At 39.3% G+C, this 18,126-nt stretch overlaps 1 protein-coding gene across 1 annotated transcript; it reads right to left on the bottom strand.

Moving 5' to 3' along the window:
• Positions 1-1,100: 1,100 nt before the first annotated feature.
• Positions 1,101-14,853, bottom strand: LOC133933084 (putative ferric-chelate reductase 1). Its single transcript, XM_062380041.1, is given in 15 exon segments — positions 1,101-1,193; positions 1,275-1,342; positions 2,334-2,471; positions 2,967-3,025; positions 3,150-3,247; positions 6,833-6,919; positions 7,111-7,226; positions 7,827-7,940; positions 8,831-8,969; positions 9,060-9,158; positions 11,037-11,222; positions 13,983-14,118; positions 14,276-14,370; positions 14,549-14,600; positions 14,846-14,853. Coding segments are annotated over 15 exon segments (1,488 nt in total).
• Positions 14,854-18,126: the final 3,273 nt, after the last annotated feature.

Raw genomic sequence — 18,126 nt, forward strand, 5'->3', positions numbered from 1 at the left:
AAAAAGAAAATGCTATATTATTAGAATAAAGAATTTGCAGAATCCAGGCTGGTCAAACATTTCCTCCTCCGGTTTCTCGCACAGTATTTTTCAAGGTTAGATACTTACCAAAAATATGAAGCACTGCATAACTGAACAAATGCTCCATGGGCCTCCTTCAAACTTATTCTTGTAAAATGACTAATTCTTTCTTTCTTTTAATCTGGTGATATTACAACATTATTCCTGAATTTTTTCTTTTTCAACATAGCCCCAGGACTACACAACATGCTCTTTACTTGTGTGTTTAGATAAAATGTTATCCAGACAGTGACACGGGAGAAAGCTGCTAAATTTTCCTAAATAGAAATGTCTCATCTTTGGTGAATGTAATTATCATTTATTTCATCGGACTCCGTATGTGAGTAACATATAACTGTGATGATGAAAGTTTTTTTTTTCTAACAAATTCTTTGGCATTTAGAACTAGAATTTAAATATCTGGTCAGAGACCCATGTGTCAATATGGACAATTTTACACAACGCATAAATTCACCAGTTCATAAAAATAATAAAAAAGGAGCACCCTTATGCTTTATTTTACTTCTTATAAATTCTTGATAATATCTGAAATGTTTAAAATTACACTGTGAGATCAGGACCACCTGGCCTCTGCAGAAAAAAATAAATAAAGTGTGATCAGACCTGTGAGGAGTTTTATAAATAAAAGATAATCACGATGTATGTAATATATTTTTTAATTGCAATAAAAAATAATGAAATAAAACAGTACACTAACACGTTAGTTAGCGCTTGTCAGGGTGAACAACAGCTGTTACATGTCATAACTGACACATCATAATAACAAAAGTAGATGCAGAATCTCCTGCTTTATGAGAAACTATTAATTAATGCATGAGTGAAATTGTTTTAATGATAGAATCACTGTTTAAGAACAGTTTGGGATACTGTGATGAAACACAAGACTCGACAAGTTAATTATTTTCACCCAACTATCAAATATCAATATCAAAAACATCAATAAAGCCATGACTTAATAACAGTCAATCACACAACAATTACAACATAGCCTGTAGGGAGGGCGATCATTTGTCTAATAATTATAAAATTGCAATAGTTTTTATAAATGCAGCCAGACACCCAGTATTTCCTATCAGGAACACAACTAAAACCATCTTCTTGACTGTGGAAATCTGAAAGAAGTGACAGTGAAGAATCAATAAAAAAGAGGAAGGTATAACAATTTAAAAATAATAGAGAAAGGTGTATCTGACCTCTCCGTGCTGCAATCTGTCAAGCTGAGCAAATGAAATATTCTCTTTATCATCACAGCTGCTGTTGCCTGTGGATACATATGTGATTTTTAGTCAGACATGTTTGCTATGTAGAGAACACTAAAACCAATATATCTTAGTTCAAATAAAGCTATACCAAGAACATTGCTATGTAGAGAACTGGAACATCACTGCATAGTAAAAGAGCAGCCTTAGCTCTGCTGTCTCTGCTACTAGACCTGAGCATGACGGGATCCATCCTGACATGCTTGGCCAGGTTCTGATCAAATGTTTTAAATTATATTTGGATTCAGGTCCAACTCAGTGCGTGATTATTGTCAAGCTGAGGGCTCTTCAGTGTGCATAGATACTATTCTTACAAAATGAAATGCAAGATAAAGAAACATTGGTGAATGTCAGATCATTTCAAAAACTGCGCAAGAGGGTTTTGAGAAAAAATGTCATCTTAAGAATGGTTGGTGAATGAGACCCAAAGAGTTAATGTTACGTCTTTCATTAAGATAGATGCTGCAGGTGTGATGATATTTCCAAGCTATTTCACCTTCTCATTCATTCACTCCCACATACAAACACCCACCCCACACACACACACACTTTGGCACTGCTTTAGTCATAATGCTTTAGAACAGAACAATTGATTGATTCTCTCGCTGCAGGCTGCAGCAGCACTGGCTGCTAATTGAAACAAACAGTTAATACCGAGTGTTCCACATCTCCAGGCGTTAAGAACTAATCTAAATTGCACAGCTATCAAAAGAGAAAGCTAAAGCCGTTTTCAGACATGACTAACGGAGGTCGCCTGAGTTTACACAACTACGTCGCAGCAAGAGGTTTTCCACTTCAAAGTGTTCACAACAACAGTTGTCCTGTTTATTCTCACATCGACTCCTGACTTCTGCAGACTCTTTACTGGGGGACTGGCCGGAGAAAGTCAGGAAGCTCACACACTGCATTCACAAAGCTAAATTTCCATTAGGTGCATGTCTGAAAGCAGTTTAATGTCATTCATCCAATAATACGGGTCTGTATTGCTTATACCTCTGAGCCTGCACTGGTGGATTAGTAGCAGCAGGTCTACCATCATGATCCACAGCAGCCATCCAGTTAGCACCGCAGGAGACCAGGGACTGGGTAACAGCAGCGCCTGCTGAGCAGCACCAAGGAATACACACACTGCTGGGAGGGAGAGAGGACCAGACAGTGCTTGAATTACAATCTCAGGCATCGTGAAAGAAAACCACGTGGATCATGGGGCAAACAGTACATTGTGCTTTACTGCACAGACTGTGCTTGGAAAAATTATTTATATAGTCATTTACTTTTTGTTCCTTTTAATGATGAAACTATTTCAAGCAGTTCTTTTGAATTTTAGCTTTTTTCCACAAAATGTGTTTCTTCATAACTAAATAATTAGGTGCCTTAAATTATAGAATGCAAGTTAACAGTTTAAGTTCAATAATGTCCAAGTGAGTGTGACAAAAATCAGTTTACTGTAGCCTAAACATTCACAACTGGAGGTCTAGGTCACTGGAATTACACATTTTGAAATAATTGCCATTCAAAACAATTAAAATGTATAAGTAATAACTCATGCTCCTCAAGTCATCATCGAGCAGCAGCAATCATATTTAATTTCTCCAGATTAAAATCTTTTCTAACTAGTCTTCTTACTGGCAAGTATCTGGGCAGCAGTGGCTGCTCCAAAGTGAAGCCATCTGAAGATGATCCTCCTGCCAATGTAGAGAGAGAGGAGAAGAGACGGGACCTGGGTGAGTTTAAAAGTACTACTGCTGCTTTTCACAGGACAGTGATGTGCAAGTGAGGGAGTTATTAAAATCTGGTTTTAGGTCTTACCTGGGGGACTCTGGAACTGGTCGGAGAATTGCCATTATTGGTTGGATGATAGACAGAGCCATGACGCTGCAGCCTATGTAAGGGTGAGAGCCTGCACCCTGGGAGGAAAGAGATACGGAGGACTATGGGCAGGAAATCAGACTGGATGGTCTCTGGTTCGACTCCACGGAGTGACAACCAAAGAAACCTACCTGGATGGACAACACTTCGATCTGTCCAAAAACATCCAAGAGGACTCTCCCTACCTACTGTCTAAGTGCCCCTGATCAAGGCACCTTACTCCCCTATCATCTGTCCCTGGTTGCATGCATGGCTGCCCACTGCTCTGTGTGTCCTGCTGTGTTCACCAGATGGGTCAAAAGCAGAGGACACATTTCTCCCCATTTGCATTAGTGTATCTTTTCTTATCTTATCTTAGATGATAAGAGAAAACACAGAGGAAGAGGAGCTGCAGGGAAATGTTCTACTATGCTGGTAAGAAAATAATCAGAAATACATTAACTGTCTCTACTCATTTACAATCACTTATGCCATTGTATTCTTAGGATTGGTATTAATTTAATAAACTTGTGTTCTTTGACAACCATAGCTATCAGTTATGATTTAATGAAATTTCAATGTAATGAAATCTCATCAGCAAGGTTGTTTACAAGTCTATGGTTTATCAGTTGGAGGATCACTTTAAGCGGAGGTCAAACTGACAGTGAGAAAACCTGAAATGTTGATAATAGTTCCTCACTGCACAGGTCAGTGTGTGCTCACCACTGCAATGAGTACATTGGGTCAAATATGAAGCAGGAAATTGTTCTATAAACTGTTTTATTAAAAACGTTTTACTATAAACCGTTCACTTTTATTTTCTCTTCCCTCTTAAAATTGCGGATAACCCCTTCGATCATGTCAACTTTTATTAACTTTTTTGATAAAGCAAGAGAAGCAAGAACCAGTGGATAGAGGTGAGGAAATGTAGTAGTAATAATCAGAAGAAGAATCAGTACCTAACACTTAAATAGCTATAGCAAGATGTCTGATTAATTAGTTTATGGTCTCTGTTTAAAGGGACAGTCTGATTGAATACATTCACTAAATAATTCAAATCCATAGTAATCCACACACTTACTTTGTATTTAAAGGGATAATTCACCATCAAATGAAAATTATCTTATTATCTCCATAACAGTATGCCAATGTCTTACAAGTGCACAAGCTGTCCCTTCACTGAGATAACTATATTATGAGACCTTTAGAAATCCAGTTACAGAGTAAGATATATACCATCTCATTAACAGCATGCAACTTTAGAAAGAAAATATTTAAGTAAAATTTAGCAGCTAACAATCTAATTATGGTAATTCTGATATGAGAATAATTTAACTAGATTTCATTAATCTGTGACAACAGCCACTAGATCCAGAGGAGGGGACAACCTTCCACCTGCATGTGGTCTGAAGATCCCTCACCCACTGATCCTAACAGCTACAGAGTAAAATAACTACACACTTTATCTGTACATAAAGTGTTTGTATAAAAACAGAACAATAGAAGCTCTGACATGAGTGAGGATAGAACCCGACATCTTTCATCAGTATCTTTTCAAATAATTGAGTTATGATTTACTGGTGAACCCTTAGGCATTATGTTGTGACAGCCTGTGATGGGGAAAGACAGACACCTAGAGGCCACTGCACAAAGAAGAGAATATACATTATCTAGGTCAAGGAGCGGAAAATATTAATTTCAGGTCTGTTTTAGCCTTCTTCATGCAGCTACTGTCTATATTACTTTTTTCATGCTGATTGATATAATGTGAATTTTAAATTAGAAAATTAAGGATAAAAATTCACTCAAAGCAGCAGTCAGTGACTAAATTAAACTTAATTGTAAACAATGGATAAAATGGGCTATGATGTGGAGAAACATATTGATCATGTGTTTCCACATGAAGCTCAATAACATCATATTTACTTTATAAAACATGGTTTAGATAATCTGACATGAAAACTAGATTGTTTATAGGATAGCGACTTGAGACGCGAGTGAGTACGTCTCCCTTTCTGCTGTTGTGACTCTACCTGACACTGGCAGGGAGGGGGTGGCTCCAGATTCAAACTAAAATCATCATCATGCAGACTACAGACAACATTATTCACTAAAACCTGAAACCAGTATGCTGTGTTTATATTTAAAACATGTCTCACTTACTGTGTTTGTAAGATAACAGATACAACTTTAATCAATCTTTTACATTTTACTGCACAAAATCTTTTCAATTCTGTGTGTGTGTGTGTGTGTGTGTGTGTGTGTGTGTGTGTGATAAGATAGGATTTATAACATATTTATTAGTATTTTTATTCTGTTGGTGTCTGTCCTGAATGCTGCAGCCTCTGTGGTGAGTCAGGGTGAACAAATGCTTCGATGGACTCAACACTCTGTCACTCACACCACAGAACAGCATGTGATTAATCTGGCTGAGTCATTCAAACAGATATACACCCCAGTGCAGCTCACAGTGTTGACTACAATGTCAATAATGGCAGAAAAAGCTTAGTATAGTTACTTACTTCTACTTCCTTAAATCACCTCAAAGGAAGTAGTTTGAATGAAGAAAGAAATGTGACTAACTTATCAAAGATAAAAATTATACATTATAATTATATCTTATCAGTTGTATCATATTATCATGATAATCATACACTGATGGCATTGTTTAAATACATCACAGACTAAGAATTCAAAGTGAATTGATAGACAAAGCCATCGAATTTTGCTTTAACATTCATGTTCCTCTCAGGATGAGATGTAGTAACTTCACTCCACTTAACTTTTTATCTAGTGCCAACTAGATATAAAGATTATAATGCTAATTTGTCCAACACTTACCATTACTGGTGATTCCATTCCCATTAGCATATATTTTATCTTAAAAGCTAATTAGCCATTTTTGCATGCTAACGTACTCCACAAAGATGACTACCATGGTAAAAGTGTTTTCAGGTGAACATGTTGGCCTTTAGTTTAAAACACTGATATGCATAGGTACAACCTCACAGAGTAGTAAACTACCTGGAAAATATAGTGAATACATCATTATGGTATGTCTAATCAGTCTTTTTTTAAATCGTAAATAAAAGAATATTTGCTAATTGTTCTGTGAAGGTGACTCACTCCACAGCTGAAAAAACATTTATTCATCCAATTTCACACATACCGACTCAAACAGAGCGTTGAGCTACCATTCATTGTGAATGGAAAAGATTGTGTGAATGCACATTGCCTGGGAAATTAATTGTGTTTCAGTGTGATAATCTGATAAAATCATATAGCTGAATATTGCTCCATCTTTGAATGAGTATTTGTGAGTGTACACTTGGTCTGAAAGCCTCTTTTAGACAACACGGATGGAGAGAAAAGGTCACAAAAAATGCCATGAAGAGGTTTTGCTACAAGGTATATCTATATAAAGACTGCTAAGATATATATACCTTGCAGCAGTACCTCTTCATATATATATATTTAGACTGACTACCGCCAATACAAGTTGTGTAGAAAAGTGTGATGGGACTGACTCAAAGATAGACAGCAAAAGATTTTTAAATGCTAAGAGCCACTTAAACAGATTGAGAGACAGATGGACAAGATGGAGGGTGTGTGGTCACACACACACATACACATGACACACTTACCTTACTCCATCCCTTCCTGTATATGAAAGGCAGAGTGAAGGCTGCACTAGTTAGGACGACAGCCAAGACCATCATGGTTCGATGGAGCTGCAAAGACAAGGAGATGAAGAGAGAAGGACTATTAAATTCTAAATGGAAAGACTGTTTAGTCAGGTCAATGGAAGACAGACAGTAACACACTAAGAATATTATTGTTAAGATTAATGTCTATTTTCTGTCGATAACATTTAGAGCAAATTTCAGAGCATATTGAAAGACAGATATGCTGGGGTTCTCACCTGAAACCAGAGCCTTTGTCCCAGCACTGTTGTGTCAGGCCAAAAGCCTTTGTAATGGCGAGCAATGAGGGCGGCTGTGCTCACTATCCACATCCAGACAGTCAGCATGAACACACCTGAGGACAGATCACAGGTGATGATCTGTAAATATTTGGTGGAAGGAGGAGAGATTCATGAGCTAGTCACGCCCGCTTCAGACCTATTATGAATACTGTACTTTTCTGAATTATTTATAATTGCTCAAAGTTCTTGTTTTTTTTTGTGAAAAGTCTTCATATTGCCTTTGTTCTATGATATTTATTCATAATATTTAGATTTTCCCTTTTATGTTAATTTATTATTCCGGAATTTTTGCTATAGATAGCCTACACACATACCCAACATACACAGTAGGTACACTGTAGAATAGATGATGTGTGCAAACATGTGACCACATGTTGGAGCTACAGTGATACCACATGGAGTAAAATTCAGTGATGTTCATCTCTATCACAGTCTGAACGGAAACAGGGCGATGACAGGTTATAAGGTTCTTTTCAGTAGTTCAACATGACATAAATTTGTATCAGCATCAGTACATGACAGAGTTACTGTGCCTAATTTTCTGCGGAACACAAAATGGCTTGATATTTTGTCCAGCTTTGCGCTACTTTGAGATGAAATGAACACAGCGGTCTTTCTGTAATCTTCAGATTTTAGACTGTCGTGGAACTAACCATGGAACTTGATCAGCAGGGGGGAGAGCGAGCCACTGAGAACCTCCGGAAGTCCAGTAATCACCTTCTGCATGGTGGAGATGAGAGGTTGATGATGGTGTTTGTAGATCAAACCTATGGAGGACAGAGTTTTATCAATATGCACTCTGCACAAAGTTTAGACAACCTTATGGATTCCACAGTTTTTTTCCAGCAGTAATTGAAGAGGAAACTATGCTATTCTCAGCAAACTGAGTCATAAAAGTATTCCCACTGAAGGTTTGATGCATCAGATTAAAATACACATGACCCAAGGTGAGAAAAGAATAAATCTACTCAGCCTTCAAAGTGTTTCCATTAATACAACAGTATCCGACACAGCAGACAAATAGGAAGTTGGGAGCATGAAAGTCAAATTAACAACTTTCAGCAGGTCAATGCTGAACCTGAAATAGTCAAAGGGTGTTCTTAACCTACAACATCTACATCCTCCTTTCAGTTAATAAACACAGGTCACACTACTTGGCTTACAAGAGAGGGTTGAGGTTAATGCCCCAAGGTTGACGTCAATTTTAGAAAACCTGTCATATTCATCCTATGTTAAAACACTTTAAGAAACTTGTCTGTTAATTAACAGATCTTGGAACCTGCTTACATACAATGTGAATAAACAACAGCTGTTAAGTAAATTATTCAAACACACACCCACATATATATTTAAACCCTTACACATGAACAATAATAAAGTAAATTCAGTTTCATCTCATGAAAAACATTGACTACAAAATGTTCTGTGCAGATAAACCGGGTAGGATGAATGCAAAGTTTTATAATGTCAATTTACACCATAGACATGTTAAACTAAATGTAACAGTATATTGTAGGCCAGTGGGATACATTTGGAGCAGGTCCAGAGCATTACTGCAGACCAAGCAAACAGCCCTTCCAAACAGGGGGATTTAGGACAGGCACTAGGTTAATTAAAACTGTTCACTGTTCAGAACTGAGTTCTCCCACTCTCTTACCATGGTGAGATCTACCATGTGCCAGAAACAGGAAGTAGCTCTGGTTCAGGTTGAATCTGTTATATAGGTGGATGCTTCTGTGGAAACAACACTGGATGACTCCATCGACCAGCCTCCAGGCCTGCCCCTACAGAGCCTCCTGGAAACAGAGAGGTTAGAACTGAAAACCGATGGTTACAACAGTACAGCCACTGATACTTTGTGGTGATGACGATCAGTCAGTGTTTACCTCTGTTGCCAGCTCAGGGTGAGTTCGTCCAGAGACAAATCCAGCACTCATGGTTACACTGCCTCTGTCATTCTCGCATAGATAGACGTCATCATTCCCCTACAAGGGTAGAAATAAATAGTACACACACTGATATTGATTTACAGCTCATTGCTGTCAGTACCTTAAAGTTGTTGTGTCTGCACAGGCAGCCTTTTATCCCATAAATTCCATTCACGTGTTTTGACAGTTTTGAAAATCATGTTGTGGTGGCAAAATAATAATTGGCTAGATAATGTTAAAATGCTGGGTTAAAATCGGTCAAGCATTTTGATTAAACGCAGCACAGACATAAAAGGGATAGTTCACCAGGAAATCTTAATTCGACATTTATCTCCTGCTATGCCGATGAAGGGGTGGGTGAAGTGTTTGAGTCCACAAAATACGTTTGGAGTTTCAAGGGTAAACAGTGTAGCAGCCGAATCCAATATAATTGATGACATAAGTGACCTTTCTTCAGCAGTATAAAACAACAGAAAAAACAAAACACGCTTTCATACTGCTCCTGCTGTGTCATCCAAGTGTCCGGAAGCCCCGACATTCAAATTTGACTTGAAAACTTGAAAAGGCTTAATTTACATCATAACATAGCCACTTCTGGGGACATTATCACGTTATCTTTTTTCTGTTTATTACGTCAGAAGATAGGTCACTAATTTCTTCAATTTGATTGGATTTCGGCTGCAACTCTGTTGACCTCTGAAATTCCAAAAGTCTTTTGATGACTCAAACATTTCACTTACCCCTCCATTGGCATAGCGGTGAGTAGATTATGATTACATTTTTATTTCTGGGTTTGAACTATCCCTTTAGAGGAGACAGTCATGATGGATGTTGGGAGTAAAAAAATGCGTGACTGTCACACTAGAGGCCAGTTTCGTTTATAGAAGCACTTTGGTCGAGGCTAAAGTCACTGAAATGTTTCTGCATTAAAACAAACTATCATCCTTTGAGCGGAATCTACCCACCATCCCCAACAGTGGACTACAGACTTTTGGAGACAGAGCTTTAAGCGTGGTGGCCCCCACCCTCTAGAAGGCTCTGCCAATAGTTAATCGCTATTGCACATCATCCGGTTAAAAATGCATATGACCTGCTCTGATACAATCTGTCCTTGTATGTCCTTAAGAGTGTTTTGCCAAATTTGTAAATTAATAACATTTGCTCATTATGTTAATATAAATCATAAATTAGCCATAACTCTCTTTCATTCAGGATGGTTTTAATCATTCAAATTTATTGTATGGAATTTCTATATAGGAAATGCTGTACATCAGCAAGATATTAACACACCAAATGTTTTTGATATGGACGAAATATACGGGATATGGACACCCACATTTTTTTTGTCAAATACATATACTGTACAGCAAGCCATTTTTTTTATAAATAATAAATAGAGACTCAAACATTGATTCCTAAATATACTGTACACAGTGACACCACTTAACACAAGTTGTTTTTTCAACTGTACAATCATCCAACTGGGTTTCAGTGTCTCATGTTTGAGAGTCTTCACATCAACAGTATAGGTGAACAATTTGTTTTATCATTTAAGCATAAAGCTTCAGGCTCGTAAACCTAAAGTCACGTCTCAACGCATTCTGATACTGTACTGACATGAAGGAAGACAATTTGTTGACAGGAAGGATGTTACTTTGGGAATTAAATGCCAGCAGTTATGAATATGTAATTTAAGGTAAACTGGGTGAAAGATTCGAAATCGCTGGGTTAGGGTTAGGGTTAGTTCTCAGACTTCAAGCAAAAGATGGACTCTAATGATTTCCCTCTTTCTGTCCATCACTCATCATACTTTATCATTGATAAACCTGGGATTTCTGGTTGTTTAAATTGAAATAATTATACTTTCGGGGGTTATTTAATGATAAGTGACTCTTGTGATCGAAAAGTAAATGTCATGATTGAAGTAAAACTCACCATCCATTTATCGTGGGACAGGGCAAAGGACATGTAACCCTCAGTAGGCCCACTAAGTTCAAACATCACACTCCGTCCTGCTTCAGTGGTAAACGACAGAAAGAAACAGTGGGGATCTGACTCTGGGTCGCAGCCCACTGGGTCTCTGAGGTAAGATTTATTGTGGCCACACCCCACTGAACTAAACTGAGGAGAGGGAAGAAGATAGCAGTTTATTTATTTTTTTAACTTCTTTTTATTTCCTTTTATCAAATGCAGTCATACAGTACATCACATCCATTTTAACATGAAATTAGGTGTCACAGGCACAAGTCTTAGGCTAGTGGGGTTAACTGTCCATGGATGTCTTGGGCCCAAGCCATCAAGATCCACGCATATCAGAATTGAGTTATGCATTACACAGTACACCACACATTACACAGTACATCACACATGACATTACATCAAGACAGTATTCCAAAAAAGAAAGAGGATGGCCTGCAAATGTCCATTGTTTTCAAAGGAAAAACTAAGAAAAAGAAAATACATATTTCTATATATTCTGCTTATCAAATCAAATGGAAGTGTAGAGCAACGGGGGACCAGTAGTTTATGAATACCTCTGTTTTCAGTTGTAATAGAGCAATCAAGTGTTCCATCCTGTACATATCTTGAATTTTATCCGTCCATTGAGTTATTGTGGGGGGCTGTGGTTTCAGCCAGGAGGCTGTTATTTACGGTGGCCCTGAGAGCTCAACGAACAGCAACTTAAGAAAACACATGCAAGTTGACAAAACACATGCAAGTTGACAAAACACAAGCAAAGTAAGAAAACATCTTCATCAATTTCACAACACAACACAACACATTACAGAAACGCGCAGCAAATAGTCATACGCGCAGCAAATAGACACACGCGCTGCAAATAGACGAACGCACAGCAAATAGACGAACGCGCAGCAAATAGACGAACGCGCAGCAAATAGAGGCGACAACACAAAGGAAGTGTTTCCAGAGGACAGCTAAAAGGGATGGACACAGGAGACACTAAGACGTCCAATACACCATACAATTTCGGTTCCACACAGGGGTCGGCAACCCGCGGCTCTGGAGCCGAACGCGGCTCTTCAGTCCCTCTGCAGTGGCTGTACTGTACAGTGTTGTGCATATGTTTCGCGATGCTGAACTTAACGAATCACTTTTCATATTATTAACGTGAACGTAACGATGAACGTGACTGAACGTCACGTTACTTTTTTTAATCATCATCGTATCAGGCCCTCATGAAATACCAGGAGCGGGCGTTTGTGTGTTGTGTGTGCATGTGTGTAGCGGGCTGACCGGTCTTGGGTCTCGGGCACCGACCCCGCCCACTCGCTCAGAAGAGGGGGCAAAATGTCTCTTCTGATAGTAAAGGTTTCAAACCCCTGCTCACTATGGACAATACATAGTGACAATACAGGGTATTGCGTGTTAGCGATGTTTATTCAGTTTAACAGGAGAAGACGGCATGTCTCTAGATCGGACCATCTTCAGAGCTCAGAGCTCACTGTGGCTCTCTCCGAGCGAGTGGGCGGGGTCGGAGCCCCGGTGCGCTGGCCACACACACACACACACACACACACACACACACACACACACACACACACACACACACACACACACACACACACACCCACGCCCGCTCCTGGTATTTCATGAGGGCCTGATACGATGATGATTTAAAAAATGAACGTGACGTTCAGTCACGTTCATCGTTACGTTCACGTTAATAATATGAAAAGTGTTTCGTTAAGTTCAGCGATCGCGAAACATATGCACAACACTGTACAGTACAGCCACTGCAGAGGGACTGAGGAGCCGCGGGTTGCCGACCCCTGTGCGGAACCAAAATTGTATAGTGTATTGGACGTTTTAGCGTCTCCTGTGTCCATCCCTTTTAGCTGTCCTCTGGAAACACTTCCGTTGTGTTGTCGTCTCTATTTGCTGCGCGTTCGTCTATTTGCAGCGCGTGTGTCTATTTGCTGCGCGTGTGTCTATTTGCTGCGCGTGCGTCTATTTGCAGCGCGTGTGACTATTTGCTGCGCGTTTCTGTAATGTGTTGTGTTGTGTTGTGAAATTGATGGAGATCTTTTCTTACTTTGCTTGTGTTTTGTCAACTTGCATGTGTTTTCTTAAGTTGCTGTTCGTTGAGCTCTCAGGGCCACCGTAGTTATTACTTTATTTGCTATTAGAAGAAGGGCTCTCAGAAGTTTTGTTTGGCTATTGTCTTCAAGGTTATCAGGCAATATCCCTAAAATAAAGTGTGATGGTTCTAACGGTAAGTCTATAAATAAACATGCTTTTATTTCCCTTTGTTTTTTTTGCCAATATTCTGATAACTTTTGACAGTGCCAAAATATATGTGTGTGGTCTCCAACCTTGCCAGACCCCCTCCAACATTGTGCTGAGTTATTGCTCCATTTAGATGTTATAAGTGGAGTTCTGAAGTATCTCATTTTAATCTTCCATCCAAATTCCCTCAAGTTAGGAATACTGGTTACTCTGTGTCCCTGCTCGCATGAGTTTTCCCATTGTTCATCAGAGATTATTGTGTTCATCTCTAATTCCCATTTTTCTTTAATATCAAAATTATTCTCCTTTAGTCCTTCCTGCAATATCCTGTACAAATGTGATATGAACCTTGCTTTCACTGTTCCGAAGATAACAGTTTAGATATGCTATTCTTACTCTGAACGGCAAGGATCTTGTTATTCTGGATGAAGTGCAAACCTTTCCCTGAGGTCTGCGTTGGATCTAAATTAATAGAGACAGGGTTTCTGGAAAGCTGTGTGCACCACACACTTAATTCCATGCACAGATGTTAATTTAGAAATCTCTGAAACATGTATCTGTGAACCAGTAAGCATGTCATTTTGAGGCTATACTTTGTATTGTTTGTCTCCCCTCTGTGGGTGAGATACTGACCTGTGTGGACAGAGCAGTAGGGCTGGTGGTTTGAGGAGACACTGCTGTGGTTGGAGCAGCAGTCATTCCTCTCAGTGACACCACAGGACCTGCAATCTTCACCCAGTAAACCTTATAGTCATGTACCACTGTCACACTGCAAAAACAAATTAAACCCACCTTGACATACTGAAATACATTCATCTTTACAAATCTGTATAGCAACAACTGTCAATGATTTTTAATACTGTGTCTGCTGGACAGCGCTTTGAGGGTGGCTCCGGATATCAACCTGCAGTGTGATGCATACTCACAGAAACTGGACTCTTTGTGGAGGCTTCTCTGGTGACTCCCAAACTGCCTGGACCTGGGTCTTTTTTGTGTTTCTCTTGTGGCTCACCCCAGATCCCTTTAAATGATAGGGATTCACAACAGCATACACCCAGAAAGAACAAGTTCATTAAAAACATCATGTTGATCCCCACTGAGGTGGCCTGACAGGACTGGCAGCTTCTTAGGTTATGGTTTAGCTCATACATACAGTAATTAATAATTATGTGCTATAATAGGGGACGAGCAGCATGTACACTGCAGGGGGATGCAGGTGGTGCAGCAGCAGGGAGACATTGAGACAAGAGCCTGAGAGCAGAGTCAAATAGACAAACAAACCGCAAAGAGTTTATTACAATCAGAATTATGGAAGAATTCTGTGTCACAACAGTCTTGTGAAACAGACTCAAATGATTTTGTTGACATAAGTGATGGTCACATCTTTAAGTCCAACCAGTACTTTATTGAAAATCCAGGATGTCTTAAGCTTATTCTGTACCAGGATGCTTTTGAAATGGTCTATGTTGCGGTCTATCTTTCTGTGGCAAATTTACCTGCTCATGTGCGGTCCAATACTGATCACATGACACTTGTACTATTGTGTGGAGAGAATGACCTAAAAAAATTTGGAAATAAATGCAAAGGTTTTCTCAGAGATGTTAGTGGATTTAAAGATTTGGAGGAAAATGGAATAAAAATAGGTTGTGTAATCGTCAAAGGGGCTCTGTATTGTATTGCTGGCGATAATTTGGGTTCACACAGCATTGGTGGGTTCACTGAAAACTTTAGTTGTTCCGAGTACTTTTGCACATACTGTGATGATCCAAATGTATGTGGTCCACAGCGCAGCCCTGAATGCTACAATTCTGCTGTTGATGATCTACAAGCTGGAGACAGTCAACACGTCAAAGGTATAAAGGTGAACTCTGTTTTCAATGTTCTGAAATCGTTTCATGTTTGCCAGCCTGGTCTCCCACCTTGTTTAGGCCATGACATATTTGAGGGTGTCTTATCCTATGATGTTGCACTGTACTTGAAGTATTTCATTAAGAAAAAAAAATGGCTTACATATTCACTTTTGAACCGGCGCATCAAGCAGTTCAAGTATAAAGGATCTGATGCTCTCACAAAGCCATGTGCTGTCAACTCTGAGGTTGGCAAGCTTTCTGGTCAAGCCATTCAAAATTGGAATTTGTTAAGGTTGCTGCCTGTATTAATTGGGGACAAAGTGCAAAATCCAGAAGATGTTGTCTGGCAGTTAACTCTCCAGCTTAAAGATATCGTTGATATGATTTGTGCGAAAATATTTCATTGTCACAGGTAGCATATCTTGACATTGTAATCCAAGAATACTTAGAATCAAGAAATGTTTATTTCCTGAGAGTCGACTAAAACCAAAACACCATTTCATGCGGCACTATCCAGAACTAACTTTGAAATTTGGCCCCTTGATCAGAGTTTGGACGATGCGTTTTGAAAGTAAACACAGCTACTTTAAGAGATGTGCCAGGCACTTAAAAAACTTTAAAAACATCTGCCTAACTTTATCCGAGAGACATCAGATGTTTCAGGCATATCTTTCAGCTGGGGCAGGACGCAGTCAGCTTCTGCAAGTCAAAGACAGTTGTACTTTTTACCCCAACCTTTACAGTGATGCAATTAAACATGCAGTGAGGGAGTTTGGCTTTTCAGAAAACAATACTAGTGTTTCCACAGACATACAGTATAAAGGTACATCATATAAAAAAGGGAATTTCCTTGTGTCAAAAAATGATGAGTCCATGGAGTTTGGAGAACTTCTCATTATTTTAATTCAAAATGATGCTGCTGTGTATTTTGTGATGGATGTACATAAAGCTGACTATCATTCTGAATACCATCTGTACTCCGTGACAAAACAGAGTACAACATTGCAATGTCTGAACATTAACGACTTGGTAGATTTGTATCCGTTACATCATACATTGTTAATGGGCACCAAGTCATTCCACTGAAACACAGTGTTTTGTCGAAATAAACACGATCTTGGACACTGAGGTGGAGAAGCCATACTAAAAATGCACATGTAAATTTAGTAAAAATTATAAAATACTTTTTGAAAAATATGAAATTGACAGCAGTTTTTCCTTCTGTTTATACAAAAATAAAAAGTAAATCCTCACTCACATTATATCCTTAAAGTGGAGGTTCCTCTTATCTGTATATGTACAGTATTACATGACTAAATGTGCTAATTACCTTTCTCTTCTTTCATTTGTACTCTGGAAAACTATCGGCATTCTGACTTGATTCCAGAAATGGCTCACTTGGAACAAACATTTCTAAGCACTGCCATCACTGAGGTCTTGCCTGACCTTCCAGGGATGATGAAAGATATCCTGGAAGAGACCTTAAATACGCTCGGGGTGGAGACATCTGATGATTTTCAGTTTATCAAGGAAGCCGATTTGCTGACAGCCTTGAGGCCAATTCAAGCCCGGAAATTCCTTGCTGCTTGGAAGCTGAGATGTAAGTCCAGTATTGCAGTACAATACAGGATGCAACCAGTGCCCAAAGTCGCCTGCATAAAAGATCGATCAGAAATATACAAACATTCACTTTGTGTTTATTTTTTTGTGTGTGTTTTTTATGCAGGCCAGACTCCTGAAGGCAGCAGCTCATCTGATGCTACCTCACCAGGACCTCCCGCATCCTTACAGCCTCTTTCACCCAGAAGTTCACCCTCAACCTCTTCCAACAGCTGCCAAAGCCCCGATATAGACTGGGTGGATACATTTATGATACCGTGGGATAAGTTCCCAGAGGAACTTATGCAGTCATTGGAGAGAGAAAAGGACCAAGTCTACGAATGAGGAGGGAGATGATCCGGATTGTGGTGTGTGAGATGACACGAAAAAGAACTTGTGTTAGTAGAAGAAACACTACTCAAGTTGCCAAAAAGATGGTGGCAAAATATCCCAAATCTCTGCAAGACATAATCGGAGGAGAGGTGATTGGGCCAGGGTATCACTCTCTTGTAAAGCAACTGCAAAACAGGATCGAGAATGTGAAGCGAAATACATTCCCAAAAGTGAGAAAGCGAAAGCAGCTCACTGATGAGTCCGACACAGACAAAGTCCCTCCAGAAAAGAGAGCAACAATCCAGGACACTTATGGTTGCGTTAACTGGAATTTAAAATTCCTGCCCCGTGGAGAGACTCATCAGAGCCAGCAGGAGAAGAAAGAAAAACTGAAGATCATGTCTCAACAAACTGATGCTAATTTAGAGGAGGTCAAACTTCTAATGAAGTTGACTTTCTACACACAGCGTGAACAAGTCAACCAGGGGAAAAATATACAATTCCTCCTGGAAGAGTGGCCGTTTTGGTTCGGCAAACTCGGCATGGCAGTCCACTTCGAAGAACTGACCGGAATCGGGCTCAAAGAAACTTTCACGCGGAATTTGGATCTGAAGGGGCAACGGCTCCTGAACTACATGAATACTGTTTGTTTGAAGAAGAACCAAAAGTTCTTACAGGCTGTTACCAAGTCTAAAGTGATGAGGGGAGAGCGGAGTGGTTGTTCTGAAGACGTCAAAGAGTTGCTACTGCTTCTGCTTTCCTACTTTGATAAGAAGCAAGACTCGATGCTCTGCCATGTGGAGGACACATGCCTGGCAGAGAAAGTACAGATGGACCAAGTTCACCTGACTCCCACCATTGTTGTGTGTGGTAAGTTCACTATTTTTATTTTATTTAAATTTTGTGTTTATCTATTCTTTCTTCCTTTTCTTTCTCTCTCTTTTCTGCCTAGTGAATTATTTATTTCCCCCAACCTGCACATGCACTGTTTTCTA

The sequence above is a fragment of the Platichthys flesus genome, chromosome 21, assembly GCF_949316205.1.
Source record: "Platichthys flesus chromosome 21, fPlaFle2.1, whole genome shotgun sequence".
In the NCBI taxonomy this organism is placed as follows: domain Eukaryota; kingdom Metazoa; phylum Chordata; class Actinopteri; order Pleuronectiformes; family Pleuronectidae; genus Platichthys; species Platichthys flesus.